The sequence below is a fragment of the Rhinoraja longicauda genome, chromosome 3, assembly GCF_053455715.1.
Source record: "Rhinoraja longicauda isolate Sanriku21f chromosome 3, sRhiLon1.1, whole genome shotgun sequence".
NCBI classification, from domain to species: Eukaryota; Metazoa; Chordata; class Chondrichthyes; order Rajiformes; family Arhynchobatidae; genus Rhinoraja; species Rhinoraja longicauda.
In genome coordinates this window covers 36,495,795-36,520,535 of record NC_135955.1, presented here as the reverse complement: position 1 = coordinate 36,520,535, position 24,741 = coordinate 36,495,795, and the positions used below count along the sequence as shown (strand labels likewise).

Here is a 24,741-nt window from a genome sequence, read left to right as displayed (position 1 = left end):
TTCCAGCCTACTCAACCTCTCCCTATAGCTCAGACCCTCTAGTCCTTGCAACATCTTTGTAAATATTCTCTATACTCTTTCCAGCTTGACAACATCTTTCCTATAACATGGTGTCCAGAACTGAACACAATACTCTAAATGCGGCCTCACCAGCATCATACAACTGCAACATGACCTCCAAACCTCTGTACTCAATACTCTCGGATGAAGGCCAATGTACCAAAAGACATTTTGACCACCCAATGTACCTGCGACTCCACCTTCATGGAAACAAGCGCCTGCACTCCTAGATCCCTCTGTTCTATAAGACTCCCCAGAGCCCTACTATTCACTGTGTAGGTATTGCCCATGTTAGACTTTCCAAAATGCATCACCTCACATTTCTCTGTATTAAATTCCATCAACCATTCCACAACATGCCATCTCGAACAAAAACAAAATCCAACCACCCGTCAGGAACATGAAATGGCATTACCATCCCCCTTGCCCTCAACATGAAGATATCTCTTCCTAGTTTCTGTTGCTATTTTCATTCTTCTCTCTCTCACCTGATTCCATTTATCAGTGGCTCCTCCTCACCAGGGTCTACACATCTATTTCCACATCCCTTCCCCTCACCTCTTTCTAACAGCAATCTCCCGTCTAATTTTGCAGTCCAGATGAACGATCCCGACCTGAAACATCTACAATCCATATCGCTCTACAGATGCTGCTAAACTCGCTGAGTTCATCCAGCAGTTTGTTTGTTGCTCCAGTTCTCAGCATTTGTAGTCTCTTGTGTCTCCATAAAGATATTGAGAATCATGGTTGAACGGAAACTCAATTGAATGAACCACATAAACAATGAGGCTCCAGGAATAGCTTGAGGGTTATTTATCTTGAATTTCATGACTTACCTCCTGACATTCAAAAGAATTTCCACTATCTACAAGAAACAAGTCAAGTGCACTGGAAAACTTTCCACCTGCCTCGAGGAGGCAATTCCCAATGGCATTCAGGCTTGACAAGAAGTGTAGGAAAAGAAACTGCAGATGCTGGTTTAAATCGAAGGTAGACACAAAATGCTGAAGTAACTCAGCAGGTCAGGCAGCATCTCAGGAGAGAAGGATTGGGTGACGTTTCCGGTGGAGACCCTTCTTCGGACCTGAAGAAGGGTCTCGACCCGAAACGTCACCCATTCTTCTCTCCCGAGATGCTGCCTGACCTGCTCAGTTCCTCCAGCATTTTGTGTCTACCTTTGACAAGAAGTGTACTTGATTGGCACTCCATTATTCTAAATATTCATTCGCTCCACCACTGGCACACTGGTTGAACTACAATTCTATTTCGGTAGTACCTTTCAAATCTACAATGGCTATCACTAAAAAGGTCTCATTGTCATCCTCTGAAACCCATTAAATTTTGGCCTTAAAATAGGTTTTTTAAAAAGAACAAATATTGAAGGAAATAGCAGGAATATTTTTAGGGGATGTAGAAACAGGGAAGTGCAGGTGCTTACTAAGGAAAGACAAAAAATACTGGATGGTTGGGCAGCGTCCCCCAAAAACATGGATAAGTGATGTTTCAAGTCAGGATTTTTCTTCAGGCTGGACATAACCCAAAATGGCACCTATCCATGTTCTCTGGGGATGCTGCCTGACCCGCTAAGTTGCTCCAGCATTGTGGTCCTTCCATGTTTTTAGCGGAACCTGGATGGAGTAATGGAATGGATGTAAGTAATTATGAGGCTTGTGTGAAGCGTAATAACCACGGTTGACTGAAGGCAATCATTCTGTTTTATAATTTCATATTTCATTCATTCCTGTGCACTGCTCCTGCAATTTTCTGAAAACCCTGACAGCTTGCTGTTTTACTGCAATGTTGTCTCCAAGGTTAAAGCCAAGTATTGTTGATAATTTCTATGCTAGATCAGTATGATTTCATTTTTATTTTGGATGGAAGCACCGTTTTGTACACCAGTCAACTACTGTGTATTTGACCAAAAATACACAGTAGACTGAGGCAGACTATGCTCAATACAATTCAGTCTTTGAGCATTTTTTACAGACAGGTTATTCAAGATTTCCATTTTCCTAAAAATTATCACAGTGTTAATTTTGAAGGCTATTGGTTCCTTCCATATGCTGTTACCTCAGTTGTTTTCTTAATAACCTAGAGCTCTGTCTGCACTAACAAAACAAGTATAACTTGCATAAGTCACTGGCACCAACCGTGAAATAGCTGGTATCTTGTTATCGTCTAGTCTAAAGTATTTGAAATGGTTTATTTCAGTCTGATTGAACCAAAGAAATGTTCATGGCTGAAAGATTTATTTGCAGGTTCACACACAGTTAATGAAAGATAATGTTTTGCGAGATATGTTTAAAAGAAATTAGTCTTATTATGCAAACATTTGTTTGATTTAAGGATGTATTAAATCAATCCTTGATTTGATTTGTTTGTTTCCACCAATTTCCTAAGATTTGGACATAATTCAACCAGATTAAGTAATTTGTCACCGTATTTGTCTTTTGTCTGCTTGCTGGATGTCAAATGACATTCACTGTATGTTGTTTGGATATGTGTAATACCCATAACTTAGATCAGGAGATATTTTCTGAACCCAATTTTAACCAGCCATCATTGCATTGATGTGCCAATTAGTTGGCATGTTTGTTCTTTTCCAGCCTTGTAGTACTATAAGGAATTTGGAGAGAATGTAGCTTTAACCAAGTATTGATTTTACAACAAAAGCTTTTCACTGTACCTCAGTACACATGATAATAAACTAAACAAGCTGAAAGAAAAATAGATGCGGGAATCTGGAGCAACAAACAATCTGCTGAAGGAACTCAGTGGACTGAGCAGCATCTCCGGAGCGTGGTGGGGGAGGGGGTGGTGGTTGGAATTGTAGGTTTTTGGTCAAAACCATGCATCAAGACAGAATGAAGAGAAAAGATTGCCAGAGTAAAGAGGAGAGGTGAGACAGGCGCCAGTTAGTGATTGGTGGAGGATGGGTGAATGTCTGGCAGATGGAGCCAGGTAAGGGAGGAGTAGAGACGGAGTTGGGAGGCAGAGGCACGTGGATGATAGATGGAAGCTGACAAAAAAGGAGAGATGGAGCAACATGAAAGGGATGTGGGGGAGGGTAAAGGTAGAGACAGCTTGGATGGCGATAAGCTGGAACGCAAAAGCTTGTGTTGAGCTCAGTTTATTATGATGTGTACTGAGTCACAGTAGGTGAAAAGCTTTTATTACGTGCTAACCAGTCAGAGCTACAAAGGCTACCAGTATTGTCTCAAAAGGGCAGACAGCATCATCAAGGACTCGCAGCACCCTGACTGCTCTTATTTCACTCCTGCCATTGGAAAAAAGGTATAGGATTCTGAAAATTATAACGTCCGGGTTCAGGAACAGCTTTCCAACTACCATCAGGCTGTTGAAAACTATGAACTCCTGCTAAATTGTGAACTACCTTGGTTGCACTGGGGATTTTGAGTTTTGTTTTGTCTTTGCACTATATTGATTTTTTTAAAATTTATTGACTTTTTTTGTCTATTACATTATCTATTGAGCACTCTGTCTACAAACCTGTTGTCCTGCCTCAAGTAAAAATGCCATTATTCCGTTTCAGTACAGCTGACAATAAAATACTCTTGACTCGTGAAATTATGTTCAAGTGCTGGGGGATGGGGAATGGGAGGTGCGACACCCAATCTAATCCAAAAATTATTTGCATTGCTGAAGAAAGGTCTCGACCCGAAACGTCACCCATTCCTTCTCTCCAGAGATGCTGCCTGACCCGCTGAGTTACTCCAGCATTTTGTGTCTACTTTCGAGCTATACACAATTGTTGTTTTGTGGATCTCGCCATTTTATGATAATTGAACAATAGAGTAGAAAGCAAAGCTAGGACATATTCTGTGAATGGAGTAGAATCATTAGTTATAAATAGAGTAGAATCATTAGTTATAAACACCAGTATTGTGCTTCATGCACTCTGATCCATTATCTGCTGTTCAAATAAAGCTTTTGTGCCATTTCCTTCCAAGCTCTGCTTTCAAGCTGTAGAATTAGTTTTCAAATATGTACAAAATAAGAAGATTTATTTTCTAAAATTAAGATTAGATGCAACTATGAAGCATTACCTTAAAATGTCTAGTATAAAGACATTTTAAAACTCACAGGCAATTTCTAATCTGAATGGCTCAGATAAAGTGCGCAGCCACAATAAATTTAGTTTTGACTTTGTTCAATTATTAGACAAAATCTGTACGGTTGACTCAAGTGGGAAAGTAAAATATTCTTGCAATTTGATATGCTGCCTGGAAAAATCTGGGAAGTCTTAAAACTTAAAAGTAGAAAAGTAAAACTTAAATCTTGCAAGTTTTAAGTTGCAGCAATCCTTTGATTTATGTTTTGTTCAATAAAACTCTATTCTAGGCATTCCAGGCTGCCTCCATCTGCCTTAGTTGATTACTTGTCAAACAAACATATCTGTATTTTATAACCAAGGCTTGAAATCTGTTGACATTTTGTTTAGTGTCATGATTACAATCCTCAGCTGGTTTCCACAGTGATACAGTGGAACAGAAACAAGCCCTCTGGCCCACCAGCCACGCTAACTATCAACTACCAATTTATGCTAAACCCATTTTCTAGATTTAGTTGAGTTTAGAGAGACAGCGCAGAAATAGGTGCTTCGTCCAACGAGTCTGCGCCGACCAGCGATTCACGCTCACTAACACTTTCCTATACACACTAGGGACAATTTACAATTTTTACTAAGCCAATTAGCCTACCTGTACGTCTTTGGAGTGTGGGAGGAAACCGGAGATCCCAGAGAAAACTCCGCAGGTTACAGGAAGAACGTACAAACTCCATAAAGGAGTAGTCGGGATCAAACCCGGGTCTCTGGCAGTGTAAGACAGCAACCAGTGTAAGGCATCATGCCCCCTATCATTTGTCCATAATCATCAAAGCAATTCAAGTAAAAGTAGAAAATGCTGGATATACTCAGTAGATCAGGTCACATCTTTGGGAAGATAAAGAGTTAACTTTCAGATTTTAACAGAACAATTCAAGTGCTTATCCAGATTCCTCCTACCCTACTTCAAACAACCCCTTGGTCAGTGCTTTTCCAGATTTCATTCACTGCGGGAAAAAAACTTCTTCACGTCCGCTCTAAACCGTATGCCCTTTACTTAAACATGCACCTTCCAGTTTGAGACATAACTGCTATAAGGAAAAATTTATTGTTATGTATCCTATATTTGCCATCTAATTTTTTTGTACCTCAGTCAGGCCTCCTTCAACCTCCCCAGCTTTGAGAAAAGCAAACCCAGCCTATCCACTATGTCCTCACAAGTGAAATTGAAAATCCCAGGCAACACACTGATAATTCTCTTCTATGCCCTCTCTTGAACACACTTCCTTCCGCAAGTGTGGCGATCAGAACTGCCACAGTCTTCCAGCTTATGGCCTAACTAATATTTTGTTTCAAAGTACAAAACTTACTTGCTCTTATTTTCAGTGCCCGTCTAATAAAAGGGAGTATCCTGTATACTTTTTCCCCCCACTTTATTTACTGGTGCTGCCAATTTTGGGGATCCTTAGCTTGTACAACAAAGTCTGGTGCACTACCATTCACAGAATATGTCCTAGCTTTGTTTGTCCTCCCAAAATGCATCACTTTGTACATCTTGGGGTTAGATTTAATTTGTCATTGCTAAGTCTATTTTACCAATCCACGAATATCATTCTGTAGCCAAGTTATAGGAGTAGAATTAGGCCATTCGGCCCATCGAGTCGACTCTACTATTCAATCGTGGCTGATCTCTGCCTCCTAATCCCATTTTCCTACCTTCTCCCCATCACCCTTAACACCCGTTCTAATCAAGAATTTTGTCTATTTCTGCCTTAAAAATATCCACGGGCTTGGCGTCCACAGCCCTCTGTGGCAATGAGTTCCACAGATTAACTATCCTCAGACTAAAGAAGTTCCTCCTCACCTCCTTTTTTCCAGGGTGAAAATGTCAAAGAGTAGAGAGCCTAGCTATAAAGTGAAAAGGGCAATATTTAAAGGAAATGTTTGGGGCATGTTTTGTCCGCAGAGGGTGGTGGATGCTTGAAACTTGCAGCCAGGGATGGTGGTGGAGGCAGATACGATAGCGTTGTTTAAGAGGCTTTACATGAGCGTATGGATATGCAGAGAATGGTGAGGTATGTATGAGCAAAAGAAGTTAGTTTATCTTCAGCACAAGCATTGGGAGCTGAAGGGCCTGTTCCTGAGCTGTACGTTTTGGATGTTGTATGTCAGACGTGATATCACTGTTAATAAAACCATGCTAATTATCTTTCCATGTCTTTCCAAGTGTAAATTGACCTTGTCACATAGAAGTTTTTCCAATAACATCTCTACCATTGACATCTGCTTCACAGGCCTGTAATTTCCTGGCTTATCCCTGGTGCCGTTAGATCCATTCATGGAGTACTGTAGTCCTTTGAAATTACTGGCTAGAGTGTCCATTTGTTGACTCTGGCTTACAAACTATGATGTTGCATGTTGAAATGACTACCCATTGAAGAAACATACTATTGTGAATCCATTTTTATCATCAATATATTAACTATCATGAACTGAGGTGAGAAGAAACTTTTTCACCCAGAGAGTTGTGAATTCGTGGAATTCTCTGCCACAGAAGGCAGTGGAAATCAATTCACTGGATGACTTTAAGAGAGAGTTAGATAGTGCTCGAGGGGCTAGTGTAATTAAGGGATATGGAGAGAAGGCAGGCTCAGGTTACTGATTGTAGACGATCAGCCATGATCAAAATGAATGGCGGTGCTGGCTTGAAGGGCCAAATGACCTTCTCCTGCATCTATTTTCTATGTTTCCATGTATTAGTTTATCGTCAGGAAAGACTAACCTAACGTGTGTGAGTAGGTCAGACGTTGCATTGCATAAAGGTACAAAACTGTGTCTTGAAGGGGATAGAAAGTGAATTAATATCATTTATCCATACATTGATTTAGTTTCCTCAGAAAAATTATAAGAATTATTCGGAGAATGCATTCATGTTTGGTGCAATCAGGTTCATTGTGAAAGCCTAAGCTGTTTAGAAACAAAGGCTCAGTGAGTTTAAAAGAAGCCCGACAGACCTGAGTTTAGGCAGATAGTTGGGAAACTAATCAAAGTAAGTAAAGCAGTGACTTAATCAGTTTTTTTTAACGTTTACTTTTTCGATAAGTTTATGTAAAATGGAGAGGCATGGAAAGGACAGGGAATGCCACGTAGATATCCCAGTTTGTTTCCCGTGTCCTGGGCAACAGCAGGCACAGGATGTTTTGTCGGTATTTGAAACAGAAATTAGGAAAAAAGACAGATGGTTAGTTCACTTCAAAGAGGAATTGTTGGCCTCTGTACCAGAAACGTACCTTAACATTGTGTCCTACTTTTCATATGTTCAGAAACTCTTAAATTATTCAATTAGAACGTAGAATTATTTATGCATTCCATCAGATTACAAATGTTGGGGTCAAATGTACTTTTATCCTTTGCACTAAAATTGATTAACTGATGTTTGTGGCACTGAGCTTTTTTTGTGCATCCAGTTTGTTGAATGGTGGGAAAACTAAAAAAAAACCTGGGGATGGGGGGGGTGGCGAGGTGATTTGGGTATATGACACACAATTCGCCAGATAATCAAATACTATTGGCAGATCAGCAAGGAGAGTAAGGAGTGACAGAGCAGTGTGAAGTGCAGCTGTTAGTATGCAGAAAATAGTTGGGAGCAGTTGGCCAGACAGTCTAATCCATTGTAACCTCGTCTGGCAATGTTTTAAAATTCACTTCCTTTGTACTTTTAAAGATACAGAACAGATTCTGACTGTATTTTCTATAGTCTTTTCTGACTCTGAAGTTGGAACTAAATAAAGAACAGAACATTTGACACCCATCAATGTGTTAGACAAGGGTGTTAAACATTCTGCTACTAAGCAGTATGAGCAGATTGAACAGATATTAATGAAGTTCTAACAGTTAAATTTCACCCTGGTAATTGTTCTAATTGATAAAACACAAAGTAGAATTTTAGCATAATAAATCAGATTCAGTAAATATGCTGAATGTGCTTGCTTGATCACCGCATCGGTGTGAAGGAACTACAGTGCCCTCCATAATGTTTGGGACAAAGACCCATCATTTATTTATTTGCCTCTGTACTCCACAATTTGAGATTTGTAATATAAAAAATCACTTGTGGTTAAAGTGCACATGGTCAGATTTTAATACAGGCCATTTTTATACATTTTGGTTTCACCATGTGGAAATTACAACAGTGTTTATACATAGTCCCCCCATTTCAGGGCACCATAATGTTTGGGACACAGCAATGTCAAAGTTCAAAACACTTTTTGTCCCCGTGGGGCAATTTACAAAGGCACGTAGAGTAGTACAAAAACTATCGGGGAGGGGGACTAGCAGGGTGAGCAGCGGGACAGGGATGGTTGGGAGTTGAGGAGCTGAACAGCCTTGGGGGCAAAGGTTGCCCTTCTCCTCTGTGTCCTACAGCCTGGGCAGCGAAGCCGACGATCTGAGGGGAGCCACTCAAACGCAGAGAACAGGACATGTGAAGGGTCCTGTAAAATCCTGCCAGCTGACCTTAGCATCTACTGGTCACATAGGGTGGAGAGGGCTCTGACAGGGAATCCAATAATTTTGGAACAGACTTTGGCTGTGCTCTGCAAGTGGTTTCTGTTCTGAAGGCTGATGGAGTGGAACCATAAGGTGAAGGAGAACGTGATGACGCTGTCAATGAAGGAGTAGTGAAACGTTATGAGGATGTCCTTGCTGACCCCAAAGGAGTTGAGCTTCCTCAGGAGATACTGCTGTGCTGGCATTTCCTGAGGATACCCTCTGTGTTGGAAGCAAATTTCAGCAAGTTGTCGAAGATTTTGCCCAAGTACTTGTATTCCTCAACAATCTCCACAGGCTTCCCGTGGATAGTAGTGATGACTGCTGCAGCCAGTTCCCTCTGCTTGTTGGAGAAGGTCACTACCATCTCCTTGGTCTTGTTTGCATTTAGTTCAAGACAGGAGTTGTCGCACCACTCCACAAATTCATGAAGGGCTGAGCTGTGGTGCTGTGAGGGGCCTGAGACCAGAGATAGGAGAACTGTGTCATCAGTGTACTTGACCAAATGACAGTTTGGCTGGGTGGACCTGCAGTCATCAGTGTATGGAATGAAGAGTGGGGGTGTAAATGAAAGTAGTCATGCATATCCTTTGCATGCAATGACTGCTTGAAGTCTGTGATTCATTGACATCACCAGTTGCTGGGTGTCTTCTCTGGTGATGCTCTGCCAGGCCTGTAATGCAGCCATCTTTAGCTTATGCTTGTTTTGGGGGCTAATCCCCTTCAGTTTTCTCTTCAGCATATAAAAGGCATGCTCAATTGGGTTCAGATCGGGTGATTGACTTGGCCACTCAAGAATTGACCATTTTTTAGCTTTGAAAAACTCCTTTGTTGCTTCAGCAGTATGTTTCGGATCATTGTCTTGCTGTTGAATGAACCGCTGGCCAATGAGTTTTGGGGCATTTGTTTGAATTTGAACAGATAGGATGTGTCTATACACTTCAGAATTCATTATGCTACTACCATCAGCAGTTGTATCATCAATGATGATAAGTGAGCCAGTACCTTCAGCAGCCATACATGCCTGGGCCATAACACCCCCACCACCGTGTTTCACAGATGAGGTGGAATGCTTTGGATCTTGGGCAGTTCCTTCTTTCCTCCATACATAGCTCTTGCCATCACTCTGATTTAAGTTAATCTTCATCTCATCTGTCCACAAGACCTTTTTCCAGAACTGTCGTTGCTCTTGGCAAACTGTAAGGTGGCCATCCTTTTTTTGCGGCTATTTTGGGGATTTTTCTTTATTCTAGAGAGAATTCTTCTGTAGTCAGCCGTGGAGGTCTTCCTTGGCCTGCCAGTCCCTTTGCGATTAGTCAGCTCACCAGTGCCTCCTTTCTTCTTAATGATGTTCCAAACAGTTGATTTTGGTAAGCCTAAGCTTTGGCTGATGTCTATAACAGTTTTATTCTTGTTTCTCAGTCTCATAATGGCTTCTTTGACTTTCATTGGCACAACTTTGGAAACTTTTATTGCTGTTAATCAATATGAGGACCAAAGGTGATGGAAAGACTGGAGGAAAGACTAGGTCCTGAGAGCTCTCTTATACCTGCATTCTGGACCATGATCGCATTGAATGGCGGTGCTGGCTCGAAGGGCTGAATGGCCTACTCCTGCACCTATTGTCTATTGTCTATTAAGGAGGCATTTAAACACACCTGAGCAATTACAAACACCTGTGAAGCCATGTGTCCCAAACATTGTGCTGCCCTGAAATTGGAGACTATGTATAAACACTGCTGTAATTTCCACATGGTGAAACCAAAATGTATAAAAATACCCTTTAATAAAATCTGACAACGTGCACTTTAACCACATGTGATTTGTATTACAAATCTCAAATTGTGTAGTACAGAGGCAAATAAATAAATGATGGGTCTTTGTCCCAAACATTATGGATGGCCCTATAGGTTTGGCTGCTTGTAATGTGGAAGCCTAGGAACTTAAAACTATCGACCATCTTTCCAGCAACTCCGTGGTGCAGGCTTGTGTTCACCCCTTTGCTTCCATAAATTAACAACCGACTCTTGACTTGCTGACGTTATACGCCCAGTTGTTGCCTGGACATCTTGACACAAAGTTCTTGATCTATGTCATGTACTTTATTTCATCGTTGCTGTTGATCTGGCTGACAATAGTTGTCTCATTGCTGAACTTAAAGATCGAATTGGCTTTGTTCTTGGCCACACACTCATGGGTGTACAGGGAGTAGAGCAAGGGACTGAGCACAGAACCCTGAGAGCATTGGTGTGTTGAGGATCAGGATTAAGGAATCGTTATGACCAATTCTAACCAACTGAGCTCTGTCGGTATGGAAGTTCAAAGCTAGTTGTAGATGGAGACTAGAGTCCAGAAGCTTAGGAAAGTTTGTTACAACTTTCAGTTTCTTAGTACCAATTTTCAAATTGCTGCCAATGATGCAGTTTTGGTCTCCAAATTTGAGAAAGGACATTCTTTCTATTGAGGGAGTGCAGCGAAGATTCACAAGATTAATTTCCGGGATGGCGGGACTGTCATATATTGAAAGAATGGAGCGACTGGGCTTGCATACACTGGAATTTAGGATGAGAGGGGATCTTATTGAAACATATAAGATTATTAAGGGATTGGGCACGCTAGAGGCTGGAAACCTTTTCCCGATGTTGGGGGAGACCAGAACCAGGGGCCACAGTTTAAGAATAAGGGGTGGGCCATTTAGAACGGAGATGAGGAAGAAAAAAAATTCACCCAGAGAGTTGTGAATCTGTGGAATTCTCTGCCTCAGAAGGCAGTGGAGGCCGATTCTCTGGATGCTTTCAAGAGAGAGTTAGGTAGAACTCTTAAAGATAGCGGAGTCAAGGCATATGGGGAGAAGGCAGGAACGGGGTACTGATTGTGGATGATCAGCCATGATCACAGTAAATGGCGGTCCTGGCTCGAAGGGCTGAATGGCCTACTCCTGCACCTACTGTCTATTGTCTGATAGCAAATTCTGCTGATGCATCTTAGAAAATACCCCATCGGGATGCATCATGGCCTGGTTTGGCAACAGCTCTGTCCAAGACAGCAGGAAATTGAAGGTGTAGCCGAGTCAACCTTCCCCTTATTGACTCCATCTACACTTCACTCTGCCTTGAGAGAGCAGCCAACATAATCAAGGATCATTTTCATCTCAGTCATTTTCTCTTCTCCCTTCCGCCGGGGAGAAAATACAAAAGCTTAAAAGCACTTACCATCAGATTCGGAAACAGCTTCTTCCGCACGGTTATCAGACTACTGAACAGTCCTCCCAAAAGTGAGGGTGTCATCCTGATTTCACACCTATCGCATAGAGGACCTTGCACTTTTAAAAATCTGCACATTTTCTATAACGTTTCTCTGTAACTTGAAGCTGTAACTCTGCACTCTGCTATTTTTCACTTTGCATTACTTGTTGGACTACATATGTTCACAAGTCATACAGAATGAGGCTATTCACCCATCGAGTGTACTCCGCCAGTTTAGTTTGGATCTACTTGTGTATAGTATGATTTGACTGGATGGCACGCAAATGAAGTTTTTCACGGTATCTTGGTATGCATGTTAAATAATAGACTAATATACCCCGGAGCAAAGTGGCTAGTTCTTTTTAATTGCTCTATGTAGCATGAAGGAACTGCAGATGCTGGTTTAAACCAAAGATAGAAAATGCTGGAGTAACTCAGTGGGACAGGCAGTATCTCTGGAGAGAATGAATGGGTGACATTTCGGGTCGAGACCCGTCTCCAGCATTTTGTCTATGACTTTCATTATTTCCTTATCTTCTCTATATAAATCAGCAGATGAACAGTAATGTGTTAGAATGCCAGTAGATGTACTGTTGTTATTAAACAAAACAGCCAATTTCTAAATAGCATATCTATATACTAAAACTCTAATTTGTTATCTTGTTTGTGACTGAACTTCAGCCAAAACGGTACACGATAGCGCGACAATTTTAGGTCCACCTTACTCACCATTGTCTCTTTAGTGATAATGCAAGTAGTTTCATTGAAATCGATGTTATATTTTTAAAGATATTCACATTTTAAAGTTTAGAGGGAGGGGAGTGGGGGAGAAGGGAGAGGGGAGGGGGGTTGAGGAGGGGGGTGGTTGAGGAGGGAGGGGAGGGAGGACAGGGTGCTGCACCAATGCAGGAGAGGTTTGGGCCCAACGGGTCCACTTTGTCTAGTAACAATTACAATTTGTGAGCTATCATGTATAGTGATCTTTAAGATTGAGTCTTTTTTTTACACTTTCAGTTGCGAACAGTGTTTGTAAATTTGAAGTTCACCAAGATGTTTATAATTTCACCAAACATTTAACTTCAGTAGACTTTTTTCAAAATCGATACTGCCTATATATTTAGGGCCATGTTAACACATTTGTTTTTATTTTGTGCATCAAGATTCAGAGTGCTCCAAGTTACTGGAAAATTTGATTCATGTACATGAAGAGCAATGTTTACTTGGCAGAAAGAATTGCGTAAAATGTCTTGTCCAAACTTTGACATTCCTATCCATTTTTGTTCATGGCTATTTGATGACTGAGGACTACATAATTTTACAATTGTTAAAGATATTTGGTTTACGAAGAGCTATTGCTAATAATTGTTCACTTCAGAGCTTCTTTTGGTATGCGAACATATTTATGCTGAGAATTTGGACGTATCTGTTTACAGCTTAAGTAAAGTCTGTACTCTCAGTATGCCTGGTTTTACGAAGGTGGAATGGTAAGAGGCTGAATTGGCACAAACAGATAATCTACTGAATTTGACCTGGAATGCCATCGTGACTGAGTGAAAGAGACTTTTTGTGGCAGATGGAACCGGGGAACCCGTCCCAAGGATCCGGATGCTCAGCTGGCCACGGAACTGAGGACCTGCCCGAAGGCTTGGCGGGCACAGAACAGGGATCCCGCCTAAAGTCCCAGCCGACTGTGGAACCAGGAAACTGCCCAATGGCTCAGTGGGCCGTGGAACCAAGAGGGAGCCACAGTAGATCTTGGACGCGAGGAGCGAGGACCCGTAGGAGGGTGAACCGGGGTATTGACTCCAGCGCCTTCAAGGTCGACTGCAGGAGGCACCCCCGGGACACAAAGATGACCTGTCGAGGAGAGGGACAACAGGCCAATCCGGTTGAAGAACCCGGGAGGGACGCCCTACGCTGCCCTAACAGCTGCGGCTTGCCTGCAGTCCGTTTGTCTTTTGTGTTTTTTGTTGTTTTTTGTCTTAATTGTAGTGTTTAGATGCGATGTAGTGTTTTTTGTGGTTGTGTGTTATGTAGGTGGGGGGACTGTAAAATTGTCTCTTCCGAACGGAGATGCGACCTTTGTTTTCTGGGTGGTGTCTCCGTTCCCGCTGCGGCCTACCATCGGCCAAACACCTGGAGCTGGCGGCCTCCACCTGGGACCACCTGGGCTCTGGTTCGCAGAGCCCGCGGACCGGACTTACCATCTGCGGAGCTGGCTGCGACTTGTCTCCGGAGGCTTCTTCGGCCGCGTGGACGTCGGAAGCACGCAGGCCCCTGGGTGGGGGCCGACATCGGGAGCTCCAGCAGCGGCAACGTCTTCGCCCATCCCGAATCGCGGGGCTTGGGTCGTTCCGCCGTGGACCTTTCACCGTCCGGCACGGCCTAGAAAAGGCCACGGGATTTTCTCTGCCCGGCGGCGGCTTCAATGTCGGGAGCCCCGACCGCCCCGACATGGCAAGTTCAACAGCCTGACCGTGGGAGAAGACGGCAGGGGAAGAGAAAAGACATTCTGGCCTTCCATCACAGTGAGAAGGTGACTGGAGGAGACTCACTGTGATGGATGTTTCTTTTTGTTTGGTGTTGGTTTATGACTGTGTGTGTTATTGCTTATTTTTATTGCTTATTTTTATTGGTCTTTTTGTTGGACTATGGATAATTTTTCATTTCACTGTACATTTATGTGTATGTGACAAATAAATTGATTATTGACTACAGGAGTCTGGGGCTTGCCTGGATTGGGAACTGCTCCAGTTGATCGAGTACGTGGGCAGACGGACTTTGGTCTTTTGGAAATGGTGCCAAAACATGGCGGCGCCTGCATGTGTAAAAATGCAAAAAGAATTTCACTGCGCAGTTACACATGTGACAAATGAAGTACCATTGAACCATATGCTGAGCTCCAACACAACCATCATCATCATTCCCTTTGAATCTTCGGTTGTCTTTGTCGAGGGCACGAGAACCGAGTAAGAGAGCAGGATATTTGGGATGAGTTGCAGAAACAAAACTCAAACTAAAATACACCCAGATCTGATAAAGACGCCCAATGCATTATGACATTAATATTCTCTGTTTTTTAATGTTGGAGGGATGTTTGTCTGTTCCCACGTTTGCCCTATTTTTAACTAGGTTCGGAGGCAGTTTGCAGCATGGGGCATTCTTTTTAGTTTTGTGAGGAAAATATGTTTTTCTGTCACTTCTGAATTTATGGTGAACTTTATTTATGTTGCATTCTTTTTTTGAGTAACTTGAATTTTTCCCATATCCTGCTACTTTGGCTGAATCAACCCATAAATTCCATGTTTTTTTCTCTTTCCTTTCTCTACCCATCTTAAACAAATGCAATCATTAAACATTCCTTTTTCTTTTTTTTGGATACTCTTGTCTTCACTATTCCTACCCAAGTCTTGGTACTGATCTGCTGTCCCAGAGCTGGATAAGCCCACTTTTGTACTATCACCTACTGTACAATGCTTCACCCCTCTCTGAGTCAGCCTTCTGAAAATATTTGCTTTACAAAGATGTGAATATTCCAATGTACAAATAGCCAGCCTCCTGTTTTTGACCTTCATTAAATACAGGTAAGCTGAGATTACATGTTCAAACTTGCATAAAGTTCCTTTCATGCATTCCCCTTGTGCTGAAGGATCTGGATTGGTTCCAAGATAAGGATAATTTTGATGTTACATTTCAAATCTCTTCATATCTTTGTTTTTCCCTCTCCATAATCTTTCACCATGGGAGTTATTTCCACTTCACTCATTCTGGCTTCTTGATCATCCATGAATACCTTACCATTGGTAACTGGTAGGCTCCAAGCTTTCCCATTTAGCCCTTAAACCTATTCACCTCTCTCAACCTATCACCACACCACCCCTACCACCACTTTTTAACATGGATAAAAATGTAGGTTATATGAACCATGAACCAAGTTTTGGTCATCTGTTCTATCATACGACTTGATGTCAATAAACCTAGGTGGGACTATTTTGCTAAAACATTGTTTCCAAGTATTTGTAAATTGTTGTTAAGTCTCCATAAAAATAGGAATGACCCAATTTGACACAGGAGACACAAGAAATTGCAGACACTGAAATCGTGAGCAAAAAATAAAGTGCTGGAGAAACTCTGGGTCAGGAAGCATCTTTGGAGAGTAGATGTTGTTTTGGGACAGGACCCTTCAGACATTTTATATAGATTATTTTCAAAATCAGCAATGTCTGAAAAACATTGTTTATAATCTGAAATTGTGTGGCATGTTCCTGAATCATAAATCAAAATCTCATCTTGTAAAAAATAACAGTTCATAAATGGTACTTGTTACAATAAGCATTTAAAATAAAATGTAATTTACTATCACCAAGATGTGAGTATTGAGTTTGTATGTGTGGAAAATTTTGAAATTCAAACCAATATTTTTTAAAAATATGGACACAAAGTGCTGGAGTAACTCAGGTCAGGCAGCATCTCTGGAGAGCATGACAGTCCATATTCTGCAGAGATGCTGCCTGACCAGCTGAGTTACTCCAGCACTTTGTATTTTTTTGAAAAAACCAGCACCTACAGTAGGATCTTTGATTCTACTTTATAATAAATGTGTAAGAGATAGCTAACTAATTTATTGGATGTTTTTGGCCTTATGTTATTTCAGTATGTATGGCAACATTAAATATTGATATTCTTCTGGTTGAGAAAGGCAAATTTTTTTTAAATGTATGCATTGTAATTTTGATTTCTGTTTCTTTCAGACTAAAAATGGATACATCTTACTCTTTGACATTGTGTATTCAGGACAGGAGAAATACTTATATGAACCAGTATATCCCAAGTAAGTTTGAACTTTTAATTTTGAAATGGTTGTGTCGTTCAGTTGATATTGTTCTTGTTTGACATTGATCACACAAGGATCATCTGTGATTTCAAGACTGTAGGTTTAATTGTGTTTTGCAGAAACTCCATCCCGGTTGCTTTTTAATAAATCACCGCTTACAATCAAATTCTCCATTTCTCTACACATATACGATCATTAGTATGTCATCACACCCACCGTATTTTCATCAATAAGACAGACACAACACTTGCTTTCAGCTTGAGTCATGTCCACTGTTTCGGTCATCATCCTCACCGATGACTGGATTGGCTGTCCAGAACACAAAGAATCATCTTGTGAATGTGAGTCAGTGGGAAGGTACTTGGCATTTAGGGCCCAAGTCCAAACATTGTGGAAGAGGCCTAATATTTGCAGAATCTCCAGTTTCCGAAAACTATAATTTATATCAGCTCTGCTCCTTAAAGCATTTGTTATTGAAAACTAGAAGAGCTTCAAGGGAGCTGGGGCACCCAAAGTTTGGGTTCAACGGTTATGAAAAAGAGTCTCGAGTTTTTTGACATTGCTGTGTACTGAGATGTGATTGATAACAAAATGTGGTGCACCAGAGTCAAACAAATATACTGAAGACAAGAAAGGTGAGAAAGAATCAAAGAACACTGCATACAAAGTTTCAAGTCTTAACTCTGCTTTTACAGTTCGTTATCTATCTTTTATGCATTCGTCACCTGTACTGAGGGTTGGCTTCCAGAGCCTGACTATGCAACCTATCATTTCGCAGCATGCTAAAGACTTTAAAATGCTTTAATGCTTATGACATTGCTTTTGAGTCAGGTGGCTGCCAAATGCAAGATGAAGAGCAATGGCCAACTTTGATTCTTTTGTACTTTTCAATAACATGTTCAGTGAACCAAACTCCAGTGTTTTAGTTTACTTTTGAAGTCATTTCACAGTTTTCTGTTAAATTCTGTAATACATCAAAATTCCATTACAGTAATATGCCAGATGATTTAAATCTCCCCCAAACAATGAAGTTGTACAGGTCACTGAGCTGTAAAAATAATTATCAGTCAATCAGCAAGTTTTGGTGATGTCATTTCATATAAATGGATGTGTTTTTCTGTGTTCTTCGTGCACTATTTTAATTTATCCATATTAAAATGTAACCATATAACTTGTTATCTGCAAAGTGTGTAATGTGGGGAGAAATTGGCAACAAAACTAACTACAACATACACATGGACTGCATTGTCCTCTTTGAAGATCAACTTCTCTCTCCTTTGTTTCTTGCAAAGTAAAGATCATGGCTTCAGCATAGGTAGTATATCAGAACTCTGAGGAAAGCTAAGAAATTTACAAATTGATAGGGATTGATGGTAACATTGAATTTTCTCCTGAAAAATAGTAGATTTTTAAATTGCTTGATCTTGTACAGATGTATTCTATGTTAATTATTATAATTTAGAGTGAAATGAAAAATACTGGAGAACTTTGCATCTTAAAAGAGAGTTTGATAAAGATAGCCAAAGGAACTACCATAAAAATCAGAGTCATCACAAAGATAATTGCAGTCAGCAAAGTAAAGAAATAGATGTGAAATTTTAGTATCAAACATAGACCTTTTATACCAAACCTGACATTTTGTCAGTTCCTTTCAGGCTCAGGTTTGAGTAGTTAGGTTAAGTTTGAAGATTCCAAGTGTTGACAAAAGAACTAAATTCTAGAGAAAAGGTGAAAGTAACTGCCCTTCATGTTTGGGCAGCTTTTGAGAGAGTGGCTTTTTGTAGTCCTGTAAAAATGAAAGCAGCGAGCATCAAGGGAAAAAACTCCTGTGGCTGGAGTTATACATAGTTTAGACATGCAACGTGAAAACAAGCCCGTTGGCCCACTGAGTCCACGCCGACCATTGATTACCCATACACCAGTTCTATGCTATCCCACTTTTGCATCCAACAGGTTAGGGGCAATTTACAGAAGCCAATTAACCTACAAACCCACATGTCTTTGGAATGTGGGAGGAAACCGGAGCACCCAGAGGAAACCCACGCGGTCACAGGGAGTACATATAGCACCCATAGTCAGAATCAAACCCGGTTCTTTGGCACTACGGCTGTGTCACTGTTCCATCACAAAATATACCTTGAACAGAAGGAGATGGTTGGAGGTAAGTCTTCCCAACCCCAGGATATCATTGCAAGAGCTCCTTGGGGCAGTGTCCTGGGCTCAACCCTTGTAGCAGGAGCGATTGGTTCAGCCCGAAATAAGGCTAGACGCCAGGTTAGTCCAGTCGGGATGGCTTGATTAACACAGCAAGCTGCCAGCACACATGCCCACTCTCCTCTCTCCACAACCCCTGCTGGAGAAACCCAGTGGACTGGGCAGTGCTCAGACCCTGTCAGTCTCAGTGCCGAGGGTTCTGCCAAGGAGTGGCCTAACTCTCAGGAGTTGCCGCAAGACACCCCCCCCCCCATGGAACCGGTGGCACGAAACGAACCGGCGGACGAACGAGGTGGCCGGACCTCGTACACACATCCACTCTTTCAGGAGCCAGCATAGGCACAGGCGGGAGCGGTCGGGATTGAGGACGCCCTCGACGACGAGGTTGGGCCACCTGCACGGGTTGACTGATGTCCAAATGGGCCGGCATAAGGCGAGCCACCGACACAGTCACGCACCGGAATGAAATCCACCAGAACTGTGGGCAGAGAACCATACATGGTTCCACAGAGGAAGAAGCCAAGTCCTCCTTCAGGGCCATACGGATCCCCAACAAAACCCACGGCAACGCGTCCATCTACTCCGGGCCCGTGAGCCTTCAGCGCGGCCTTGAGATGACGGTGGAACCACTCCACCAGGCCGTTAGCTTGCGGATGATAGGCCATGGTGTGATGGAGCTGGACCCCCAACAGGCGGGCCATCGCAGACCCCAGTTCTGAGGTCGGATGAGATGTCCACCGGCACACCAAAGCGGGCGATCCAATGGGCAGTGAGGGCTAGGGCACACATCGCAGCAGAAGTGTCAGCCAGCGGAACGTCCTCTGGCCACCGCGTGAATCAATCCACCACAGTGAGGAGGTGAGTGATGCCCCGAGAAGGGGTAAACTGGCCCACGATATCCACGTTGATGTGGTCGAAGCGACGGCGAGGCACAACGAAAACTTGTATGGGCGCCCGGACGTGGCACTAAATCTTTGACGTCTGGCACGAAATGCACACCCAGGCCCAGTTACCGACCAATTTGCGCAAGCCGTGCCACATGAACTGGGCAGTTACCACGGTAGTCGTCGCCTGGATGGAAGGATGAGCCAACCCGTGGATGACATCGAACACCCGACGGCGCCAGGCGGCTGGGATGATGGGTCGCGGCTGACCAGTGGACACGTCGCACAGGATCGTGGCACCCGCAAGACCAAACGGCACGTCCTCCAGCACCAGGCCGGAAATCACAGTGTGATAGGTGAACATTTCGCTGTCCTCCAGCTGGGTTGCTGCCAAAGCAGAATAGTCAATACCCGGGGCCACTTCCAGGACGGCACCAATGGCGGGGCAGGATATGGACGGCACCAATGGATCTGTGACCAATTATTCTTGCCCTCGATGTGGCGGATGCGGGTCGTGAATTCTGAGACGATTGCCAACTGACACTGCTGCCGAGCGGACCATGGGTCGGATACCTTCGCGAAGGCAAACATCAGGGGCTTGTGGTCGGTGAAGGTGGTAAAGCGCCGGCCCTCCAGGAAATAGCGAAAATGTCACACTGCCAGGTATAAGGCAAGGAGCTCCCAGTCGAAAGCACTGTAATTCCTCTCAGCTAAGCTGAGTTGCCGGCTGGAGCTGAAACAACGGCCTTGTGATCCGAGCCGCCTCGAGCACGAACCCGTGGTAAAAGGACACCATCCCCACGAATTCCTGGAGTCCTCGCACCGTGGAAGGCCGTGGGAACTGGCAAATGGCCTCAACCTTGTCCGGGAGCGGGACTGCACCAGGCTGGGTAACACGATGACCCAGGAAATCGATGGAACTGAGGCCGAACTGACATTTGTCCAGATTGATGGCCAGGCCGTGCTCGCTGAGTTGCTGACAGAGCAACCGGAGATGCGCGCAGTGCTCCTGGCGAGAGCGACTGGCAACGAGGATGTCGTCTAGGTAAATGAAAACAAAATCCAGGCCGCAGCTCACCAAGTCCATCAGGCGCTGGAAAGCCTGCGCGGCGTAATTAAGGCCGAAAGGCATGCAGAGAAATTCAAACAGCCCAAAAGGAGTGATGTTGGCCGTCTTGGGCATGTCGTCAGGGTGTTCTGGAATCTGGTGATAGCCCCGCACCAGGTTGACCTTGGAAAAGAATTTAACCCTGGCCAGATGGGCGTTAAAGTCTTGGATATGCAGAACCGGGTACCGATCCGCAGTCGTGGCGTCATTAAGTCGTCTCTAATCCCCACAAGGCCTCCAGCCTCCGGACACCTTGGGCACCAAGTGCAATGGGGACGCCCATGGGCTGTTGGAGCACTGGACAATCCCCATGGCCTCCATCTGGCGGAACTCCTCCCTGACGACACGGCGCTTGTCAGGGGGAAGTCTACGGAAGACACCGCCCGATGCAGCTGGGCGTAAGGAGATCGACTCCATCGCTGCAGTGTGGACCAGGCACTGCCCCCTCGCATCCACCAACAGGGATTGAGCCCAGAGGAAACCGGCGCCCAACAGCGGCTGGGAGACGTCGGCGACTAAAGGTCCAGGTTAAATGACAGGGACCAAAAATAAGCGGGATCGTGCGAACTTCATACGTCCGGATGGGGCTGCCATTCACAGCGGTGAGCGAGGGCCACCGCTTACCTGAACGAGTGTCGACTCCCGATGGGGGCAAAATGCTCACCTCCGCCCCGGTGGTAACGAGGAACCGGCGTCCCGAATGTCGGTCCCAAGCGTAGAGGCGATGTATCTGGCCAGCCGCCGCGGCGACTACTGGCGGCCGGCCCCGGCGTTTCCTGGGTATGAGCAGGGTTGGCGGCACTGTCGAGCCGCAGAAACCACGCTGGTGGTAGTAACACCAGCGCCCTCCGCCGGCATCGCCCGGGACCAGCTGGCTTGGTCGTCAAATTTGGCCCCGAAGAGGAGCAGGCAGATGTAGTCCATCAACTGCTGCAGGAACGCAAACTCAAAACAGAGGGCAGGGCTGGTGGCCGTCCATGAGGGTAAGCATCTCGCTCATGAGCGCCAAGCCCACCCATGTTGAGGATCCACACTGCTCGCTCCGTTTCCTGGCTGTTTCCTGGTCGAGCGCGCCGACGACGTTGTAGAAACGGGTCTCGTCGACCGTGGTCGTGGAACTGGACCTCGGCCTGCTGAAGCCATACGTGCGGCTGGGAGATCCAGAAGGTCGGTAGCTTCGGGGCGACTACGTTCAGCTGGGCCTGGTCGGCCAGAGCGGCAGGGAGCTGGTTGCCGTCTTGCATGTTGTGCACCAAAATGACGAGTTTGGAGCGTCGGGGTCACCAATGTAGCGGGAGCGATGGGTTCAGCCTGAAATAAGGCTAGATGCCAGGTTAGTCCAGTCAGGATAGCTTTATTAACACAGCAAGCTGCCAGCACACATGTTCACTCTCCTCTCTCTCCACAACCCCTGCTGGAGAAACCCCGTGGACTGTGCAGTACCCAGACCCTGTCAGTCTCAGTGCCGAGGGTTCGGCCAAGGAGTGGCCTAACTCTCAGGAGTCGCCACATCACTATATTTATTAGTGACTTTTCCTGTCAATGCTGGAGTTTTGCATATTATGGTAAAATGTTAATCTGTGATTTCTTAGAAAATGAAGCAGCCCATACTTGTATGGAGCAAGGTCAAAGGATGGCTTTTGTCCTGCCATCTGCCTGCCTAACCTACAACTTTTGTATCAGTTTAATAAAGTTGGGAATGCTATTGCATGTGCCAGTTATGCATAGCACATACCCCTAGCAGTCCAATGTGCTGTTTTAACAATTAGATCTGGTATTGCAAACATATCTCAGTGCTTCCATTAAACAGTCTTCAGTTTGATGCCTTTTCATAGGTCTATAACGATAAATAAGCATTTACCTTTTGTGATATTACCAGATAAATGTGGGGGGGGGGGACTGTAAAAATTGTCTCTTCCGTACGGAGACTGGGTCGTGTCTCCGTTCACGCTGCGGCCTACCAACGACCAAACACCTAGAGCTGGCGGCTTCCAGCTGGGACCACCTGGGGTCTGGTTCGCAGAGCCCGCGTACTGTACTCGCCACCTGCGGAGCTGGCTGTCTTTGGAGGCTGTGGTGGCGCTGCGAGTGCGGCTGCGACTTGCCTTTGGAGGCTTCAGCCCCGGCCCTATGGACATCGGAAGATCGCAGGTCCCTGGGTGGGGGCTGACATCGGGAGCTCCGGCAGCAGCAGCGTCTTCGCCCGCCCCGAATCGCGGGGCTTGGGTTGGCCCACTGCAAACCTTTCACCGTCCGGCGTGGCCTGGAATAGGCCGCGGGACTTTCTCCGCCCGGCGGGGGCTTCAATGTCGGGAGCTCCAACCGCCCCGACGTGGCAATTTCAACAGCCTGACGGCGGGAGAAGACTGCAGGGAAGAGAAAGACATTCTGGCCTTCTATCATAGTGAGGAGGTAACTGGAGGAGACTCACTGTGATGGATGCTTTTTTTTAGTTTTGTGTTGGTTTTGTGATTGTGTGTGTTATTGCTTTATTTTTATTGCTTCTTATTGTTGGACTGTGGGTAATGGAATTTCGTCCAAAATATGTTTTTTGGATGACAATAAAGGTTATTCTGATTCTGATTTGAACTAATTCTTAAGTTGCGTTGCAAAGTATTAGAGAAGCAGGTCAATTCCAGGATGTTCAGAACAGAGATCCAGATTTCATTTTCTTCAATTTGCTTAAAACACGTCACCACATCAAAGAAGCGTTTGTGCTGATGATGTGGCAATGAAGTTCAAACGTCTCTTTCTATCGCTGAGTGTACTATGCACCTTGGGCACCATTCTCATGCTGATTAATGGTCATATCCTACATGCCTAATTAATGACTTATAAATGTAATGATTTAAAGGGAATGCATTTATTAACTCTTGGCCTGAATGATGTAATATCTAAGATGCAGTGTGGTGTGAAGTTTATAGAGTTATCGATTTACACAGCACAGAAACAGGCTTTTCAGACCAACTAATCCATGCCAACCATGATGTCTGGGCGTCTCATTTGCCTGTGTTTGACCTGTATGTTCTCGAAATACAGCCAAAATGATACATGATAGCATGCCAATTTTAGCACCACCTTAATCACCATTGTCCTGCGGTTCAAATGGTTGTTATATATTTTAATTTTTTTAATTTTTTAACTTTATAAATCACCTTTTTAAACTTTAAAAATCCCTTTTCCTCCTGCCCTGCCCTGCCCGTCAGCCATGTTCGACGTCACATTGGGAATCCAACGGGGACGCGTGTTCGACGTCACAATGGGAACCCAACGTGCCTGTACAGTTGGGGCCCTGGAAACTGATACTTACATAAGATGGCCACTGGATCCGCGCATGCGCAAAACAAACGGGTCCGCGCCTACACAGTTGGGGCCCGCTGATCTAATACGTAAGATGGCCGCCGGATCCGCGTGTGCGCAGTTGGGGAGGGTAGCTTCAGTAACAATCCCAAGTGCATCGTTTATTTGCCACGTTTTTTGTGTAATCAAGGACGTTAATGTTACATGGTGGTTCAATGATCTTTTCCACTGATATTTTACCTTTCTCTGGAAAAACTCTTACTAAAGATCAATGTAAATTAGGGCAGCACATCAAGAGTTAAGAATATTTTATTGTCACGTGTACTGAAGCAGAACAACGATATCGATGAGAAGACTTGTTCCACAATTGGTTAATAATCTGTGTCCAAATGAAATAGATATTGAATTATGTATGGTTCAAGTTCTTGGTGTACTTTATTTTCAAGCGATGAATTATTTATATGCTCCAGACACTTTGTTCA

General features: G+C 44.0%; 1 protein-coding gene across 2 annotated transcripts in view; it reads left to right on the top strand.

Moving 5' to 3' along the window:
- The window catches only part of ric1 (RIC1 homolog, RAB6A GEF complex partner 1), a 113,702-nt gene that overhangs the window by 25,665 nt on the left and 63,296 nt on the right, over positions 1-24,741 (top strand). For both annotated transcript variants that reach the window (XM_078395941.1, XM_078395940.1), the window contains exon 3: positions 16,671-16,750. In XM_078395941.1, coding sequence (XP_078252067.1) covers positions 16,671-16,750 — 80 coding nt within the window. The remainder of the gene's footprint in view (positions 1-16,670; positions 16,751-24,741) is intronic.